Genomic DNA, 16,771 nt, shown 5'->3' on the forward strand with positions numbered 1-16,771 from the left:
ACCTTTCCCCACACTCATCTAAAGCTAGCTGTGCTGTGCTGACCATTGTGCTGTCATCACAGTGTATGCGGAAGGACACTATTTCAGAATTAGAGAGAGAGTAGCAGAGAAGACAGATGCTAGCTTCAAGCAGATGACATCATTCAGGGAACAATTTTATCTAAGGTTAATGGAAGATCAGACATAGTATCTATTGGCATTGAGACTTGTAACTCCATTCCTGAGTTTATTGGCACAAATGTCCTCTGTGCTGCTCTAAGTGTCTATTTTTCTGTTCTTGGGTGGAAATTAAAAATTTGGGTGGAGAGAAGTAAGTGAGAAAAAGCATCTGATACTAACAAAGAGGTAATACACATAGCAGTGGATGAGTAAACAACAAAGAGAATGGCCCCCGTAGCTGTAGTGGGTTAACCCTGGCCACCAGCCTACCCAGCTGCTCAGTCTGCCCTGGCTCAGTGGCATGGAGGGAGAAAATAGGATGACAAAGCTCGTGGGTCAAGATAAAGGGAGGGAGACTGCTTATCAATTACTGTTGCAATCAAAACTCGGCTTAGGGAAAATTAATTTAGTTCCAATTAAAATAGATTTGGGTAGTAAGAAATGAAAGACATTAAAACACCTCTCCCTTTTTCCCAGATTCAATTTTAGTCCTTTGTTCCTGACACCTCTAGTCTCCCCCTGCCCTGAGTGGCATGGGGGGTGGTGGTGTTTGTGGTCAGTGCATAGCTTCTATCGTCATCAATACATTTCTTTTGTACCTGGGATTCAACAAATATGCTGAAGCTTTTGTCCAGATGAAAAGATAAATAACCCCTGGCCACAGTTGTGTGGCTGAAAACATTCTCTGGTCAAAACTTGTTGTTTCAGTTGTCTTTGAGAGTAAGACGTCAGTGTGTGGTGAGCTCTGCCCCATCTGAAAGGTGCTGATTTGTGAAACTGGGTTGTCCACCCTTTCAGAGAGGCCACCATCTTTGAAAGAGGGACCTGCTTTTAAGAGCAACTTTCAGAGTTCTTAATCTAACTGCAGGATTTTTAAGAAGTACTGATAATAAAGGGGTGGTCAGTAGTATTTGTGTGTTATGGGAACTCCTAAGGAGCTACTTGATAATGTGATATTCTGCAAGATGTGATAATGACCCCTTGTCAGGGATTTGTAAACTGCCTGAGAATTGCTGTAAAATTCCTTAAGCCTTCCTTTCCTTAGGGGCTTTTGAAATAATGTAATACCACTTTCATCTTCTGGGACAATGCAGAAAAATGTATTTGTATTTGTACTGGGTAATTGTTAGGAAGGGAAGTAAAGAACTGGGAGATCTGTTGGATTAAATAGTGACTGTAAACAGATTTCTTTGCTGCAGAGCTACTTTGGAGTGAGGGTGTATTCATTCACTTTTCCTCTCACACTTTTCTTTATTAAGGTGCAGTTCAGCTGAGATTGAATTCCTTTTTGGCTGTCCATAAACTGTGAAACAGAAGGATGCAGAAGACTATCCCTTGCCTTTTTGTACATGAGTGATAAGAGCACAAGATCATTACTAAGAATTTGCTGCAAAGATGAGTTCAGAGGAGAAGAGTGTATCTCCAGCTCACAAAACATCTACTCCATCACATAGAAGTGCCTCCTCTTCATCATCGTCTCAAAGGGACAGGAGGCAGGTAAGGAAAAGATCTTGGTGTTTGTAACATCTGGTGAAATGATTCATTTATTTTTATAATGTGGCTGTTACTTCTCTCTAGCTCTAAAATCACTTGCTTATAGCACTGGATGATATCACTATAGCCAAGAACTGTTGATTTTTTAAAATTAGTTCTTCCACACTTTCTAAAGTGGGACACCATGTGTAGCGCTGGAGTGGGAAGGATATAACCACATAGACAAGTAGGAAACATGCTCTGAAGTCTTTTGGGAAGTGGCTTTTTGGCAGCATGAACCTACAGTTTCTTCAGATTATTTCATGTCCTCTGTGAATTTTTTTTTTTTTTCTTAACAACAGAGATGTCTTATCTTTTTACAATGTGATATTTCAATTCTATTTAAATATCATACTGTTCATTCTTTATGGAAGCACCTAACACTTCAATATATTTTGGTTTACTAGGAATTTACACTTTTGTCTCTTGTCATATAGTACTAGTCAAGTTATGTTAGACTTCCATTTCCAAGAGACGCTTGCCTATGTGGATATAATACGTCTTATCTCCAGGATCTTTTTGAGATGAGGGCTGTATTGTTTCACTTCAAAACAACTTTGGGAGTCCTGTGGTTTTTTTGAGAGCTGAGTGTACAGTCTGGCCCTAGCATCAGTGGGAGCACTTCAGAAAGTATCAGAGCTACCCACTAGGTTTCAGAGAGGTTCTTACATTTATATTTACAAATGCAAAGGTTGATACTGAAAATTTGATTAGAACAGAAACATACTTTAAAACTTTTATTCATGGAAACCTTGAATGCTAAATCAGCTTCTGAGTTAGTTTAACATCATCATGTTTAGAAAAGAAATTTAAGAAATGTAAGAATATAACAACTGTATAATTTTAATTATTGTGAAAATATTTTCGTTAATGCAATACTGGCTTCTTTTCAACTTGACAAGGAAAGTTGCTGCTGAAGTAGGTTTTTTCCCTTACCTGACTTATAAAAAATTTTAAAACTGACAGTTTTGATGAAAACTATAACATTTACAGCTTTGAATGCAAATAGTCTCACCATAAGGTATGTTTAAAATGTTAAACCAAGAGAAGAATCCTGATGTGTGTTCAATAACAGGCAGGAAATGTGTCTGGAATTTTTTAAACGAGTTCCATTGCTTTTCAGTGAAGCCAAAAATGATGTTCTCAAAGGTGATAAATATTTTCCCTTGCATGTTATACAGGATTTGGGATAGCTGGACTCAGTTAAGTCCTCGTTAACATATGATCTCCTCTTAGTTTTTCATTAGTTCCATCTGGAGCATGACTTTTGACATCTTTTGTTTAAAGCATCAGTATATTTTATTTCCCGCATTTAAACCAAATGAAGGTGAATACAAGACTTGTAGGACCTGCTGAGCTCAGCTAAGAGCATATCCTCTGAGTTCTTTCTGTAATTAGGTAGTTTGGTATGATCGTGCAAGTGAGAATGAAAAAAAATTACCTTTTGAGAATACATTTTACTATAAATTTAATGGCTACCATATCTGTTACCATAGTAACAGTATAGAGCAAGGTATACCTGTCACCATAATGAAATGGGTGCTTAACCCAAGTCCATATTTGGTCACTGAAATGTGAAGCATGATTTTAAAATAATGCTGAAGGGGTCGATGGTGTGATGAATCCAGAGTTCTCTTGGATCCAATAATGTCTGATGATGCTTAACAGGCATATTTAGGCATGTAAATGTGGATTGGAAAAGCTACTGCTAGCCATTCATTTTTTTGCCTTAGTGCTTTCAGTGTTAAAGGCAGAAAAATATCCAGGAAAATGAATGGATGGGTAATTCCTTCTGCAGTGAAACTGAGCTGCAATGATACTTTATCCAGGGAAATAAACATACATATATTTCCTTGGTGCTTGTAGACCCAGTAAATCAACCAGCTTCATCCTACTGTCGATACAATAACAATTGTATTCCTAATTTCTTTCCTTGCTTGTGGCATTATTTGTATATTCTTTGGTTTTCATAGGCTTTCCCCCAAATGTAATGATAGCTAGGGGATAGGGAATTTTAGTTTGGGGGCTGTTGGGTTTTACTTTGAAAAGGCTTGAAAATTCTGTCTTACTGTCTCCTTGGACTCTTCATAGCAGCTGGGAGAAAAGCACCCTTCCTGAAGGGTAATATGTATGGCTATGGAAAGTGATGTGACTGGATGAAGTGTCAATGCAGCTTTCATTGTCATATGTGAGGATAACACTTGATGTTTCTCGATGGTTAATGACTGAAATCTTCTCGTCATATAACTCTTGTCAAAGTCATGCCAGCAATTATGGAACAGTTTCCAAATAAATTATGGCACAGAAGGCTGAATGAGTGTGAACATGACTATGATAAATCATTTCAGCGAGAGTGGAAAATGTCGTGCTGTATATAATGCTGGCATTTTAATGTAGCTTTCTTATTTGTGCAATATAGATCACATAAGAGAATTAGCAGTCAGCAAAAGCTGTGACATTGCCAATTTGCAGACTCCATGACTAAGTAATTGATAAAGGGACAGACTACTGAAGGCAGCAATAACCAAAAAACTGGGTTCAGGTTCTCATTGTTGTAGGAACTTCAGCATCATTCATTTTCATCAAAGTCATGATTAATTTGGACTATTTGATAGAAGGCAGCCCAGGAACAACCTGTTTTGTTTAGCCCCAGAGCTTAGCAAGGTGGAAGGGTGCTTGTGATGTCCTTGGTAAGGGATACTTTAGAATGGAGCAGCAGCAGTTTTTCCTACTGTTGAGCATAGAAGCCCTGTCATGTCCACTGTCAGGGGATCTCCCCAAGAAAACTAAGTCCTCATGCAAAAGTAAGAGTAAAACCTGCATGTCTGACAACCTTTTTTGTGGACCACGCTGGGGAGGGAAATTCTTGCTTTTCATTCCCCATGAAACTTTGAAAACCTTAGTCATATTCTGTTGCACAACAAAAATGAGGAAAACTGGTTTTTTTGAAAGTACAGCTGAATATGATAAAACTGTATGTTGTTTATTCAGTTGGATGGGTGTAAGTTCTTTGTAAATATTCCATATTTTATTTATTGACTGAGTATGCAAGTCATCCTGCAGACTGTAATGCGTTATGTATCCTGTGCAATGCATGGGTAGTAATATTGTGCTGAGAAGGCAGAAAGAAGTAAATACACTGTATAGTTAACAACGTGCAGTTCGGCAAGTTGTGGCCTGGCCCCAGGCTATTAAACAGAGGGAGTGACACAGAAGGAGAGTAATAATAATGAAACTCTGAACAGAGGATAGGTTTTGACGGTTCGGACCACCATCTAAGGGGTAACTAATACATGATGTGAAGTGGATTTAGCAATATTTACTATTTTAAATGCAAGGATTTATCTTCTAGTGTCTCAATTTTCTTTTTGGTCTTTTAGAGGGGAGGGATGATCAGGTGTTACCTCGTTCCGTCTCTGTTTCTCTTTGCCAGATTACTGTTTCAATAAATCCTTGGTTCTTTTTCCACACATCAAGCACAAAAAGAGAAAAGCTTTTTAGTCCTATTGCATTTAGCTTTGAGTGGTCATCTTACTACTAGGAGAGCTTTCATGTTTCAAATGACTATTGTCTTTCATCCTTATGTAAAGAGTGAAAGATAGGGGCTTTGAAGGAAAAAAGAAAAAAGATTTTCCAGAGCAGCAATCATCTGCTTTTCAAATTTTATGTCTGCTCTGTTGTTTTTTGGTTGGTTTTTTTTTTTTGCTTGTTTGTTTGGTTTTTTTTTTCTTTCTGTAAGAGCAATACTGACAAATAGGAGAAGGGTTGTACTCAAAGGATGCAGAAAAGGCCAAGTTTGGGCTGAAGATGTTTATCTGGCCTTGAAATTTAGGAGCAGAGAGCTATTCCAAAGTCAAGGCTCTGGTCTTGCCTAGAGGTTTGTGCTGGAAAATGCCTAGTTAACTTTTTATAACCACTATATTTTAATTGTAAAAAGTACTCTCCAGAAAGCAGTATTTCCTAAGGTGACTATCACCATTTTTTAGATATAAAAGCTTTAATCATGATGGAAGGATTGAGTCATTTGTCTGCGGCAACCTTAACTAAACCTTAATTTATAGAGTAACTAGAAGACTATAAAGAAGTTAACTGCAGTAGGAGAGTCTGGGGGTGAAATGTATGGTACCTGAAAGAAAGGACTAAGAATGGCTATTTGGATATAGCGATGCAGCAGAAATCTGGGCCTCACAGTGCTATGTGCTGTATTAAGCACGTAATAAAAGGCAGTCCCTAGCATAAAGTGCTGATTACATGAGACAGAGAGACTGGGCACAGAAAAGGAGAGAGGTGACTTGTCTCTTGTCTGTGTCATCAACTAATGATTAAGCATAATGAGAGGAGATGTCCATAATAGGAAAATATCATGGGTTCTATGTAAATTCTAGAGTTTCATCCTTTCAGCTAACATTAAGAAGAACAATGAAGGGAAGTCTCTTGGCTAAGAAAACTGCCATCAAGTTTTCCCCAGGAGCTAATGAACTGTACATTTTTCGTAGATGTAGTGCAAGGACCATCAGGTTCTGTGAAGCTGAATTCATGTGGGCAATCCACATGCCACAGCAAGCAGGTGATACGGGAAGGAGAGGTAAGAAGTGTCAGGAGTGAAGCGCTCAGCTGTGCAGCGTAGGTACTTGATTTAGAGAGTGATATTTTTTGTCAGGAAATAAACAGGTAAAAGAAATGGGTAGGGAAGAGAGAACGGGGTGGCCAAATGCTTTGTGAGGTTGTCGGACATGACACTGAGAAGCAAGGACTGGTTTGTAGAGAGAACAACTAGCTGAAAAAGCAAGGGTGTTGCAGAGAGAAGGAAAGCAAGGGGAGAGGTGATTTTTTTTTTTTTTTTTTTTTTTGTGACAAGTATCTGGGAGGTCTGGTTGATGTGTCGAAGGTGTTCTGCGATTCTGTGATTATTCTAAGATATTTTTGTGTGGTTATTCTAAAGCAATTGCTGATTCCTTTTTTATCTGTCCCATAAAAAAGTGGTCTAGTATTTGAGACTGAAGCTACTTAATGCAAAATGCTGGGGCTTAAAATGAGACCTGCTGTTGCTGTTGCTTTGGCTCCTGCTGCTACACCTTTCCTGGCAGCTCAGTGGGAAGAAGCAGAGCAGTGGCAATGGGAAGGGTCATGGTGGGAGCAGCTGTGGTGGCAGCAGCTATGGGGCTTCAGCCACTAGTGCTTTTCCCTTGGTAGGCTAGGTTGGCAGGGTAAGGTCCATCACATACACAGATCCATCTTGCCTGCTGGAAATTAAAGTCCTTTGGAAGGGTCTCTCTCTTTTTGCTGTCCTATTTCATTTAGTGGTTTTGGTGCTTTTTCTGGGAGGCTGAGAACAATTAGACATGTGAGAATCTGTAAAGGGATAGGAGGGAGTGTTTATGCTCTTGAAGTTTAGTTTTTTGATCTTAATATATTGGAGTACCTCAAACTCAACTTTTTCTTTGTTTATCACCAGTTATGATCAGTGGCACAATATCAAGGATGCATTTGTGGCTTCATTATAGATTTCTGTCTCATAAACTATGACATTATAATCGACTAGCATTTTTGCTCTGCCTGCCTGTCAGTCCCGTGTGTTTTACACAGTGTTGCTCATACAAGATTGCAATAAAATATAATGTAATATATTCCATGTAGAAGAGAAGTTGGAGTGCATTTATATCCCTTATTTATTCTTAAATTCAGTAGCAACCTACAGGCTTGCTCACTGCTGTGGGCCTGATGCGATAGCTGGGAAAAAGTTCTTGGTTGTTACTTGCAAATTTCACTTGTTCCCTTCTCTCTGTGTCGTTAAAAGAAAGGAAGGTAAGATGGACAGTTGTCTAGTAAATATGGTCCAGACCTGATGACATGGAGCCTTATTCCTATCTCTGCTCTGTAGCAAAGCATAGGCTTTTAAGAGCATTTTTACTTCTCTGTAGTTTGTGAGAATTATTTTAATAATAGTTATTAATCTCTTTGAGAGTTTCAAACTGAAGATGCTACTAAATGCCAAGTACTGTTATTACATTGATGTAATTCTCTTTTGCTCTCTTTCCTAATTAACTCTCTTCATATAATACAGTTGAAGCAGTATTAGAGCAGGAAGTGTTAAATAAGTAGTTTAAAAGCAACAACTCACTGGAGCAAGCAAACGTTCTGAGGGAGCCAAAGAATGAAGTGGAAAAATTGTTAACAAAAACATGCAATTATTCTTTAAATTGGTTAGCTGCTGCTACTCTACAACATTATTTTTTTTTTCTGTGCCTTTAATAGAGTTTGAAAATGTTCCTCAGGTTCAGGAGGTCTTACTTCAGTATCTGAAAAAATATCTGAAGCAATGTAACTTATGAAGCTGTAGAACACCCATGTGAATGTTACATTAAGTTCAATGCCACAGCATTTGTCCTAAATGAAATATTAAGTCTCAGCCCTGTTAGGTAACACTGAACTACTTGATGAGTAAACATCTACACATGGCACAATGACACCTTCAGAAGATGGTAAAGACTTTCACAGTGAATCTCTCTAGAGCACAGATTTGTCCAGGGACAGAGTAGGAACCCCTATAAGTGAGACTTGGGGAGAACTGCTGCTGATTGACCCCAGGAATGAGGCAGGACCTGCCCCGAGCACCAACGTTGATTGGTGTATTGAAAGTATGAGGCATTCCTGCTCTGTCACTGGGAATCCTTAGGGACAGGGCTGCCAGCACAGGTTGGCAGCAACACATGTCCAGGAGGCCAGTTCAGGCTGGATGCATCAGTCTCGCTGTCTGTATGTTATGAAGCCAGCCTGCAGGCACACGGCAGATGTCCCTCATCTTGTGCCTGTATTTCTGCCTAGAATTTACGTGATAGACAAATGGCCACCAGAAATAGTACATCTGTGTGCATGTGCACTGGATGGGCCCTCTCCAATCAATAGATATTTGAATCACGAGTACCCCTGCCCTTGGTAATATCTACAGTGGTTTGGAGACAAGATCTCCCAGACTACGATCCTGGAGATTAATAGAGAGATACTACCTCCTTCTAAGAAAGACTTGTCCTAAAAGCTGTTGAAGTAAAATGGGCTGGAGCAGTCAAGGAGAGACAGAGATTGGTGTAGAAGGCAAGCCAGCACAATGTCTGAAAAACCTGTGAGGAAAAGAGAGGCTGTGCAGCAGACTTTGTTCAGTTCTTGACAGTGATAGTGTGCATGACAAACTGTCCCATGGGGCCACGTGTACACTTTCTTTGAGCCTCATAAACATTACTATTTGAGTTATTGTACCTCTAGGAGTGCTGAACAGACTGCATGGAGAATGTTGATGTTCAGATATGTTCTATGAAGAAAGATTTCCTTTTTTAAAGTGTGTCAGTTTGATTAGAAATAGTGTATGTAGCTACTTCTATTACAAAACCTGGGAAATTGCTCACATAAAAGCTTGATTACCCATAAAAATTATGGCAGGTAATTTAAAGAGGTGTTTTCAGAACATGGTTACTCTTGCATTTCTCCAGTCTCATTTTTTCCCCTCTACCATGCATGCATATCCATACCTGCACGAACATGTCTCATTTTCCTTGAATATAAACTAAAAGGTCAGCTTGTACATTTTAAAAAAAAATGAATATTCATACAATTCAAGTGTCCTCAAACATTGATTGATACTACCCTAATATGCACTCATTTTCTAACTGCAACTTAATCCCAAATGAGCTGTCTGGGATTAGTGAGGAATGTGTGTGTACACACACGCAAATTCAGAGGGAAGAAGTGCAACTCTTCTGAAGTGCCATTTAGGATATCTGGGAAACAAGCGTGGGGAAAAAAAAGAGAAGCATGATTTCATTTCATTTCCTCACTGGAGAGGAAAGACGTAAAAGTGAAAAGAAGAGGGAGGGTGATGGCAAGTATGATATAAAGGCTTCTGTTTTCAAGACAGTCACTCATGATTTGGATTATCCACATTCAAGACACATAATTGTATTAAGCAGAATAAATGTGTTCCTTAGTAAAGGCATTTGCTGTTCTGACATCTCTTTCTTTCTGTTTTTATTAAATACTTTATCCTGGAATTGAAAATAAAGTTGTTACATCCAATTTTTTTTTTCCCCCAATAGAGTAAAACTTCATTAAAAAAAAAAGCCAAAAAAAACCTGGTTAAAAATTTTTCAACCCCTTTTTTTTCCTAGCTCCTGTATTTTTTTACTACTTATATTAAAATTTAAACTATATTGAGAAAGTCTAAGTGGTTAGCTTACACAAAGATGTGAAAGAGAGCCCCAGGAAGAAGGGGCTTGCTTTTTTTGAACGTATGCACTTTTTTAGGTGAGTGTCAACCTTTTTTTTTGTGTTAACTTAGACTCCCTTGCAACAATTTATTAAAGTGAAAACTGCATATATTTTCTGAAGAAGGCCATTCAACATGTCTAAAAAGCTTTCATCCTTAATTAACAAATTAGCATATCAAGGCATGGTTTTCTTTAGTGTATGTAATTTTATTTTCCTTCCTTTTTTAAAAACTATATCAGCAGTAATAAAATGAATCTTGAGATTATTTAGTGAAATATCAATCCTTTTAATTGTGATTATTCAATAGTCATAAAAAAGCTTTGTGTCATTAGCAAACATTTGAATTCTCTCTGACAGATATTGCCAATTTATCTGTTTGCTCTGTTTTGAGATAAGCTTGTCAAAATCCAAAGTGTGAAAGGAGAAGATTCTCATTAAAGGCTCAGGCTGTGACATGGTAGTCATTCCAAACCACCGCTTTGGCAAAGAGAAGATTGCTGTTACAGTGATAGATTTTTTTCTGCTTTATCCAGTTGTCCTAATACTTTCCTTCAAGAAGCTTTTTTAGGGAAACGAGCTTATTTCTCTTCAGAGTTTGTCAAAAAGTACCTTGAGAAGCAAAGGCTTCTTTGCTTCCAGAGCCTAAAAGCACTGACGTGATGTGCTACGTACGATACAAAGCTGGAGTTCCAGAAAGGGCTGACAGAGAGCTTCTGAGCTAACAAATCCTTGACATTTCTGTAACACAAGAAGTGTTTATTTTGCATATCCCAGCAAAGAAGTAGAGTACATACCTGGATGTTATTAATATGTTACAGAGCTGCTGCTGAGATATACTTGTCTTTCAGTAAAAAGGTTACAAAGAGAAAATGTTGCTCTTAAGCACATTTCTGTACAAAACGAGCATGTGCTACAGGAAGAAAAAAAGATTAACTACGTGTGCTATTCACAAAGTATTGTTAAGTTCCTTTGTCTGTTGGTTGGTAGCTGAGATTGTGGAAAACAGCTATGGAGCAGTATCAATAGGAGAGACTGAGAATGAGAATATGACCATGACTGCTACATATAAATTAAAAAAAAAAAAAGTGCCAGTAGAAAGAAAGGAGAATACATTGATGGAGGCAGGGCTGTTTTGCTTTGCTCTCACCTTTCTCTCATAATGATATTTAAGACTCTCATCAACAAAGGAAAAGCCAGAGCTAACTGAGAAACAGCCTAAGATAAAAGCAAGTTTCAAGGTTATTTCCTTTGCAAGTAACATCGCAGATTAACTCAGCATATATCACAGCTTTCTTTAAGAGGTAGTAAAAAGCTGTATGTCTGCAGTCACATCCGTGTCTACCTTAATACTCCTGCTGTATTTCAGATAACCATAGAATACATGATTAAGAGAATCTGATTAAGTATTGCACTTCATACTAAACAGAATTTAAATAAGAACGCAAGTCTGTGCAGGAGTAGCTAGGTTGCAGAAAGAATGCCAGTGAATAGCAAATAATAAAAGATGGAAAAAACCCCACAAACTAAAATAAATAAAACCCAAACAACATAAAAAACTCAGAGAGAAAAGGTCTATTTTGAATTACTGTTGTAGAACAGTGTACACCTAGGCCCCATGGTTGTGGGTGTTGAAGAATGCTGAATGCTGCAAGCAAACACAATGACCCACCAAATCTTTTTTATTGTTACCCATGTGTTGTGCACATTATTGGACTAAAGGCAGTCTATGTACAATGTGAATGATAAATTCCTCACCAGGTTGTCTTTTTGTTGGAAATGAATAAATTATAAATTACAGAGAACTCATTGTGTTAAATATAATTCATTCTGTTAAGTGATTAAGCAGTGAAGCAGAAAGAGGAGGCATGAGTACCGGACTTGTCCTTCACTGGATTTCCTATCTCTACTTAGCCAATATCTCTTTTATTTCCTTGCCTTCCCTTTGAAAACCATGGAATGTCTTTTCTTAACGGGGAAGTAAGATTCAGTTAAGAAACTTTTGGGTCTTCAGCCTCTGGCCTGTTGGAGACCAGCTGCTCCATGTGGTAGTATTTGTTCTGGTGGACGAGGTGAACGGGTCACTGAACTCTTAACTGAGAAATGAAGTTGGCAAAATACATAGAAACATATTGTAAAATAACGCTTTCCATTCTTGCCCTCCAGAGATGATGAGAATACGAAACAACATCATATTCTTTCCATCAGCTTCCTTCTCCCTCATATGTCTTTGGGAAGCAATATAAAAAAACTGCAGGTCAGAATCAGCATTTGTGTTCCCTACATGTATGTATGTTAGGGGCATTTTGGAGCAAATGCGTGCTCGCATATATAATGTATGTTGAGAATAATCTTAAACCTGAAGGAAGGATTGTAGTTAGGACTAAGATTTAACATTGACATTACAGAGCAATTTTGGTTAAACTTGTAATCTTGTTGAATTAATTTCCGAAAGCACACAGAATTTGATGGTCCTGGCTCTTTTTTCCAGGACAAGCCAGCTATGGAGCACAGGTAAACCTGAAGCATGAAGGAAGTCTGGTATGGAGCAATGCAGAGATTGATTTTGTCTGCCTATATTCTTGGGATGAGAGGAGTGAGAGTAGCAGGTTGATTGATACACCGTGATTTATGGATTATTCGTTTTTCTGTTTGATTATAAACAAAACCCAGAAGCTGTATTGTTCTGCCTCTTTCTTCTTTTTCTTCTCATCAACTTTTTTTAACTGCTTCCTTTACCAATTCTATTTTTCTTGTTAAAGCAAAAAAACGCCTTGATAATAACATTAAGATCAAAATAATTTTTATTTCTGTGATGCTAAATAACTAAACTCTTACATTATGAAAACAGCAGCTTTTAATAATGTCAAATAATTGTGTAATTTCTAGCTGTAATGCTAGAATGTTATTTTTCTGCAAAATTAATGGAAAACATTTTGACCAAGTTATGTCTCTTAATATTATGCTATAGACAAGTCATAGATTTGACAAAGTTATTTTATGTCAGTGTAATGGTGGTCATGACAGAAAAGCATTGGAAGCAGATATTTAGACATCAAGACAGCACTTCTTGAAGTAAGGAATGTAAAGAAGGCAATTTTATTTTAAAAGTGTTCATTTTCTTATTTCCAAATAAAGAGTTGAATAAGTCAGTGTTCATTGAAGTGCTGTTAGCTAATAATGTGTTTCTCAACTGAAGTGGAACTGTAATGACTGAGGGCTGATTTAAAAAAAAAAAAAAGTCAGAAAACCCCCTTGCCTTAAAATCATGCAACTGAAAATGTCACTGGAAATCTGGTAAGCCGAGGGCTGTTGGGTTACTCCACTCTAAATATTGTGCAAAATGAAATTGCAGTTATGTAACAACAAACTGCACTGGCTGCTACATATGAGACCTTCAGAACATCTGTGTTGGGCATTGCTCCATCTCAAGATGGAGGGATTCCTGCCTGCCAAACAAAACTGGCACGAAAGTTGGGAATCGTCCTGATTATGCTAGTCTAGCATCATTTTAATCTTCTTTGGAGGAACAGATTTAGGTTTTCTTGTATATTGTTTAAATGTGATACTGTGTACATAAGTTGCATTTCATCTATTAAATGAGAAAACTTTATCATAGTTTACCCTTAGTAGCTTTGTGGTGCTCAGCTCAAACAGGCATCCTACATTATTTGACATGTAATGTAGGAAATTGTCCCACATAAATGCAAGTGTTTTTCTCGTCTGATTAGTAATAGACATTGGACGATAAGATTGGTCTTTCTTTGATAAAGCAGAAGATTTCAAAGTATAGATGACAAAGCTTTTGCTGGTTGGCCCTGAGGAATGTGGCGGGTAACATAATACTGCTATTTTTCTACATTTTTCACTGTGAAATGAAATTAAAAGTAACTGAAATAAATGCTGATTATTGTTGTATAGTGGCAGGGATGCTTATTAATCTCTACTGACAACAGAGACAATCCCCATATTTTCCTATTCTCATTCACAATTCCAAATTGAAAGAGAACAATGGAGGTCAGTGTGCTGCTCTGCAGCAAGATGTGGTCTGTGTTATATACGTGTTTATATCAATAGCTTTGTTTATTTTCATTTAGTTTGGTTGTGGTCCTTATGTACTTAGTTATCTGTATAAACAACATTTACTCTGCTGTTTGAATGTGTTTTATGGTCCCTGATTGATTGTTTCTGTACTGGTGTAATCTATTCTTCAGTGAATGTAAAGAAGCTTAATTGTGAACAAAATTTGTAATTTTTCTCAGCACCCACTGTGCCACAAATCCTAGAAACAAAATAGTTATATTTCATGCCACAGAGATACAACTGACGTGTTGTGGTAGAAATCTTAGGAAATAATAATGTGAGATGTAGAAAAATTTCACCAGAGAATGAAATGCAAATCGAAGCAGGCAGAACATGGTTATTTTCTCCTGTAGCAAAAATGCTTTTTCTTCTAAAAAATATGAGTGAAAAATTTCTGGAGAATAGGAAGACACTTTTAGATGTCTTTTAAGAACAGCATTTTTTTCAGGATGAGTGTGACATTATATTTTTGTACCATGCTTTAAGAATATAAAATTTTATAGTATTGTCATACGTAAAAACAGTTGTAATGTTTTAAGATCATTGTGTTCCATAAATGTTCACGAGCAAGCCTGTCAGCTGAAGCCCAGTAACTGATCTTGTGAACGCCTATAATCTATTAAAAGCACTCATGTAATGAGTTATTTACCTCAGTTGAGAAGCCAATAACAAAATGCTAAGGTGTGATAATGAGTGTCTTAGAGGTAGTAGTATCTTATGTGCGATGATTTGCTTCAGAACTGAGTGTAGGACAGTGCTGACTGCATGATATGTACACTCAGTGTCCTGTATTTGGGCAGAAAACACAGTAGGTCTGGCTAGGAGCACTTTGCATCTCTGCAGGTAAGAACTGTGTTACTTGTCTTTCCTGTCTTTTTTTAGTTCCCAGTCATTTCTAGGCTGAACAGACCAGTTAGTTTATCAACTAAAAAAAAAAAAAGAAAGAGAGGAGGGAAAGAGAGGTGTGTTGCCTCAGAAAACAAACTATTTGTGCAGTTATGTCATGCATGGGCAGTACTTGGTGCGTTTTGAGCCATAATCTTGATAGTTTATATAAGGCGTGTAATGATAGGTCATTCATTACTTAATGTGTATTTTTAAAAGTAACATTGAATGATAAGTTGTTATCTTTAACTCTTTAGTTACCTCTTTTAAATTTTTTTAATTTTTTTAGAGTGTTAATATTCTGGAGCGGAAAGCTTCTTCAGGAAGTACAGACCCTTCTTTAAGCAAGCAGTTCCTTGAAAGTGACCCTATCTCTCTATCCAAGGTAAGCAAAAGCATGGGCTGTAATCTGCTTCATGAGTTAGTCGCCCTCTGTTCTAACGAAGCAGTTTGACTTACAGCTTTGGGATATTGTTTTGTATGATTCTACCACTGAGTATACTGTAAGCCTGCCCAATGAGCTTCCTATTCCCCAGCTGAGGTGTCAGAGGGGCCAGTGATCTTTAGTAGGTATTATATTAACAAAATTAAGGATTTGGATGGTGGTGGTGGTTTGGATCTTTTTGCCCATGGATGGATCCCAGGAACAAGTTTTACAATCTGAGAGGATGGGGCTGGAAGGGACTTTGGGAAATGATACAGTCCAATCCTCTTATTAAAGTAGAGCAAATCATATCCAAGTCCAGCAGTGTTGCTAATCAATAATGACACTAATTAAAAAATATGTTCTAATGACATTCCTTGTGGGTAGTTTCTTAGAGTTTGAAATTTAAAATCTCTTGCTGAGATCTTCTTTCCTGAGGCAGAGAAATGGATAGAACTGCAGGGGTAACACCACCAGTTCCTGAAAGGTGCAGCCTTGCATGTGGTGCTTTGCAGTCTACTTCTTCTGGCTGAATTCCTCAATTTTGGAATAACTGATTCCAAATAAGCCTAATTCCACATAAAGAAGGCTTCATTTTAAGGTACATCATACGAAAAAGTAAGATTGTTACTGAAAAGGTGAGAATGCTGTGATGGAATATTTGGTGGAAAAGAAAAATCTGAAATTAAATGTCAGTAAATTCTGAAACAGACCTACTAAAACAAATTCAAAAGGAAACACCATATTCACCCAGGAAAAATTAAATGGTTCATTCTTTTTTATTTGGAAAAAGAAATACTTTGCAGTCAAAAAGACTAGGTTCAGAAAATGGTTGGTAGTGGCTCCCTTACTCCCAATACCTGGGGCATATGCAGATCCTGGGACTGTAAAGTGTGCTTGTGTTCCCCTGGTACTGCTGCTTCACGTAGAGCTGTTTCTCACGTAATACAGAGGTTCTCACAGAAGTCAGAAAGTAGTTATGCTGTACCTGAGAACCAGCATCAATGAGGACCTTTCAAGTGTATCACTTCCACTCTGTTTTTCCCCTGTTTCTGGCTGCTCTTGCATAATGTCCATTGCATTGGGCATATCTCATCACTCCAAACCTGTGGCATGAGGCACAGTTAGGATTGTTAGGATGGTTTTAAGAACAGCTTGTTGCACTGGTGCAGCAGAAGACAAGTATCCACATTGCACTGAAAAATTGCTCCTTTTGTCCTTCTGTATCAAGCCTTTTGTTTAAATGAATAGCTATGTGAGATTGTGTGATTTCTAGTTGAGAAATAATCAATACTGATGTTATCTAGTAGATAAAAGACTTAGGCCTGCAGCTGATCTTTTAAAGGAGAAATCAATATGGTGAAAAATCAGTTGGCAGAGCTGTGGAGAGAGATTCTCTGCTTGCCCCAGGGGACTCATAGTTTAATTTGC

The 16,771-nt window shown here is 37.7% G+C and overlaps 1 protein-coding gene across 1 annotated transcript in view; it reads left to right on the top strand.

The window, feature by feature from the left end:
* OSBPL6 (oxysterol binding protein like 6) overlaps positions 1-16,771 on the top strand; it is a 71,717-nt gene that overhangs the window by 21,103 nt on the left and 33,843 nt on the right. The window contains exons 2-3 of the mRNA XM_014954195.1: positions 1,419-1,656; positions 15,206-15,301. Coding sequence (XP_014809681.1) covers positions 1,555-1,656; positions 15,206-15,301 — 198 coding nt within the window. The 5' untranslated portion in view covers positions 1,419-1,554. The remainder of the gene's footprint in view (positions 1-1,418; positions 1,657-15,205; positions 15,302-16,771) is intronic.

This window comes from Calidris pugnax, unplaced genomic scaffold (assembly GCF_001431845.1).
Source record: "Calidris pugnax isolate Ruff unplaced genomic scaffold, ASM143184v1 scaffold103, whole genome shotgun sequence".
NCBI classification, from domain to species: Eukaryota; Metazoa; Chordata; class Aves; order Charadriiformes; family Scolopacidae; genus Calidris; species Calidris pugnax.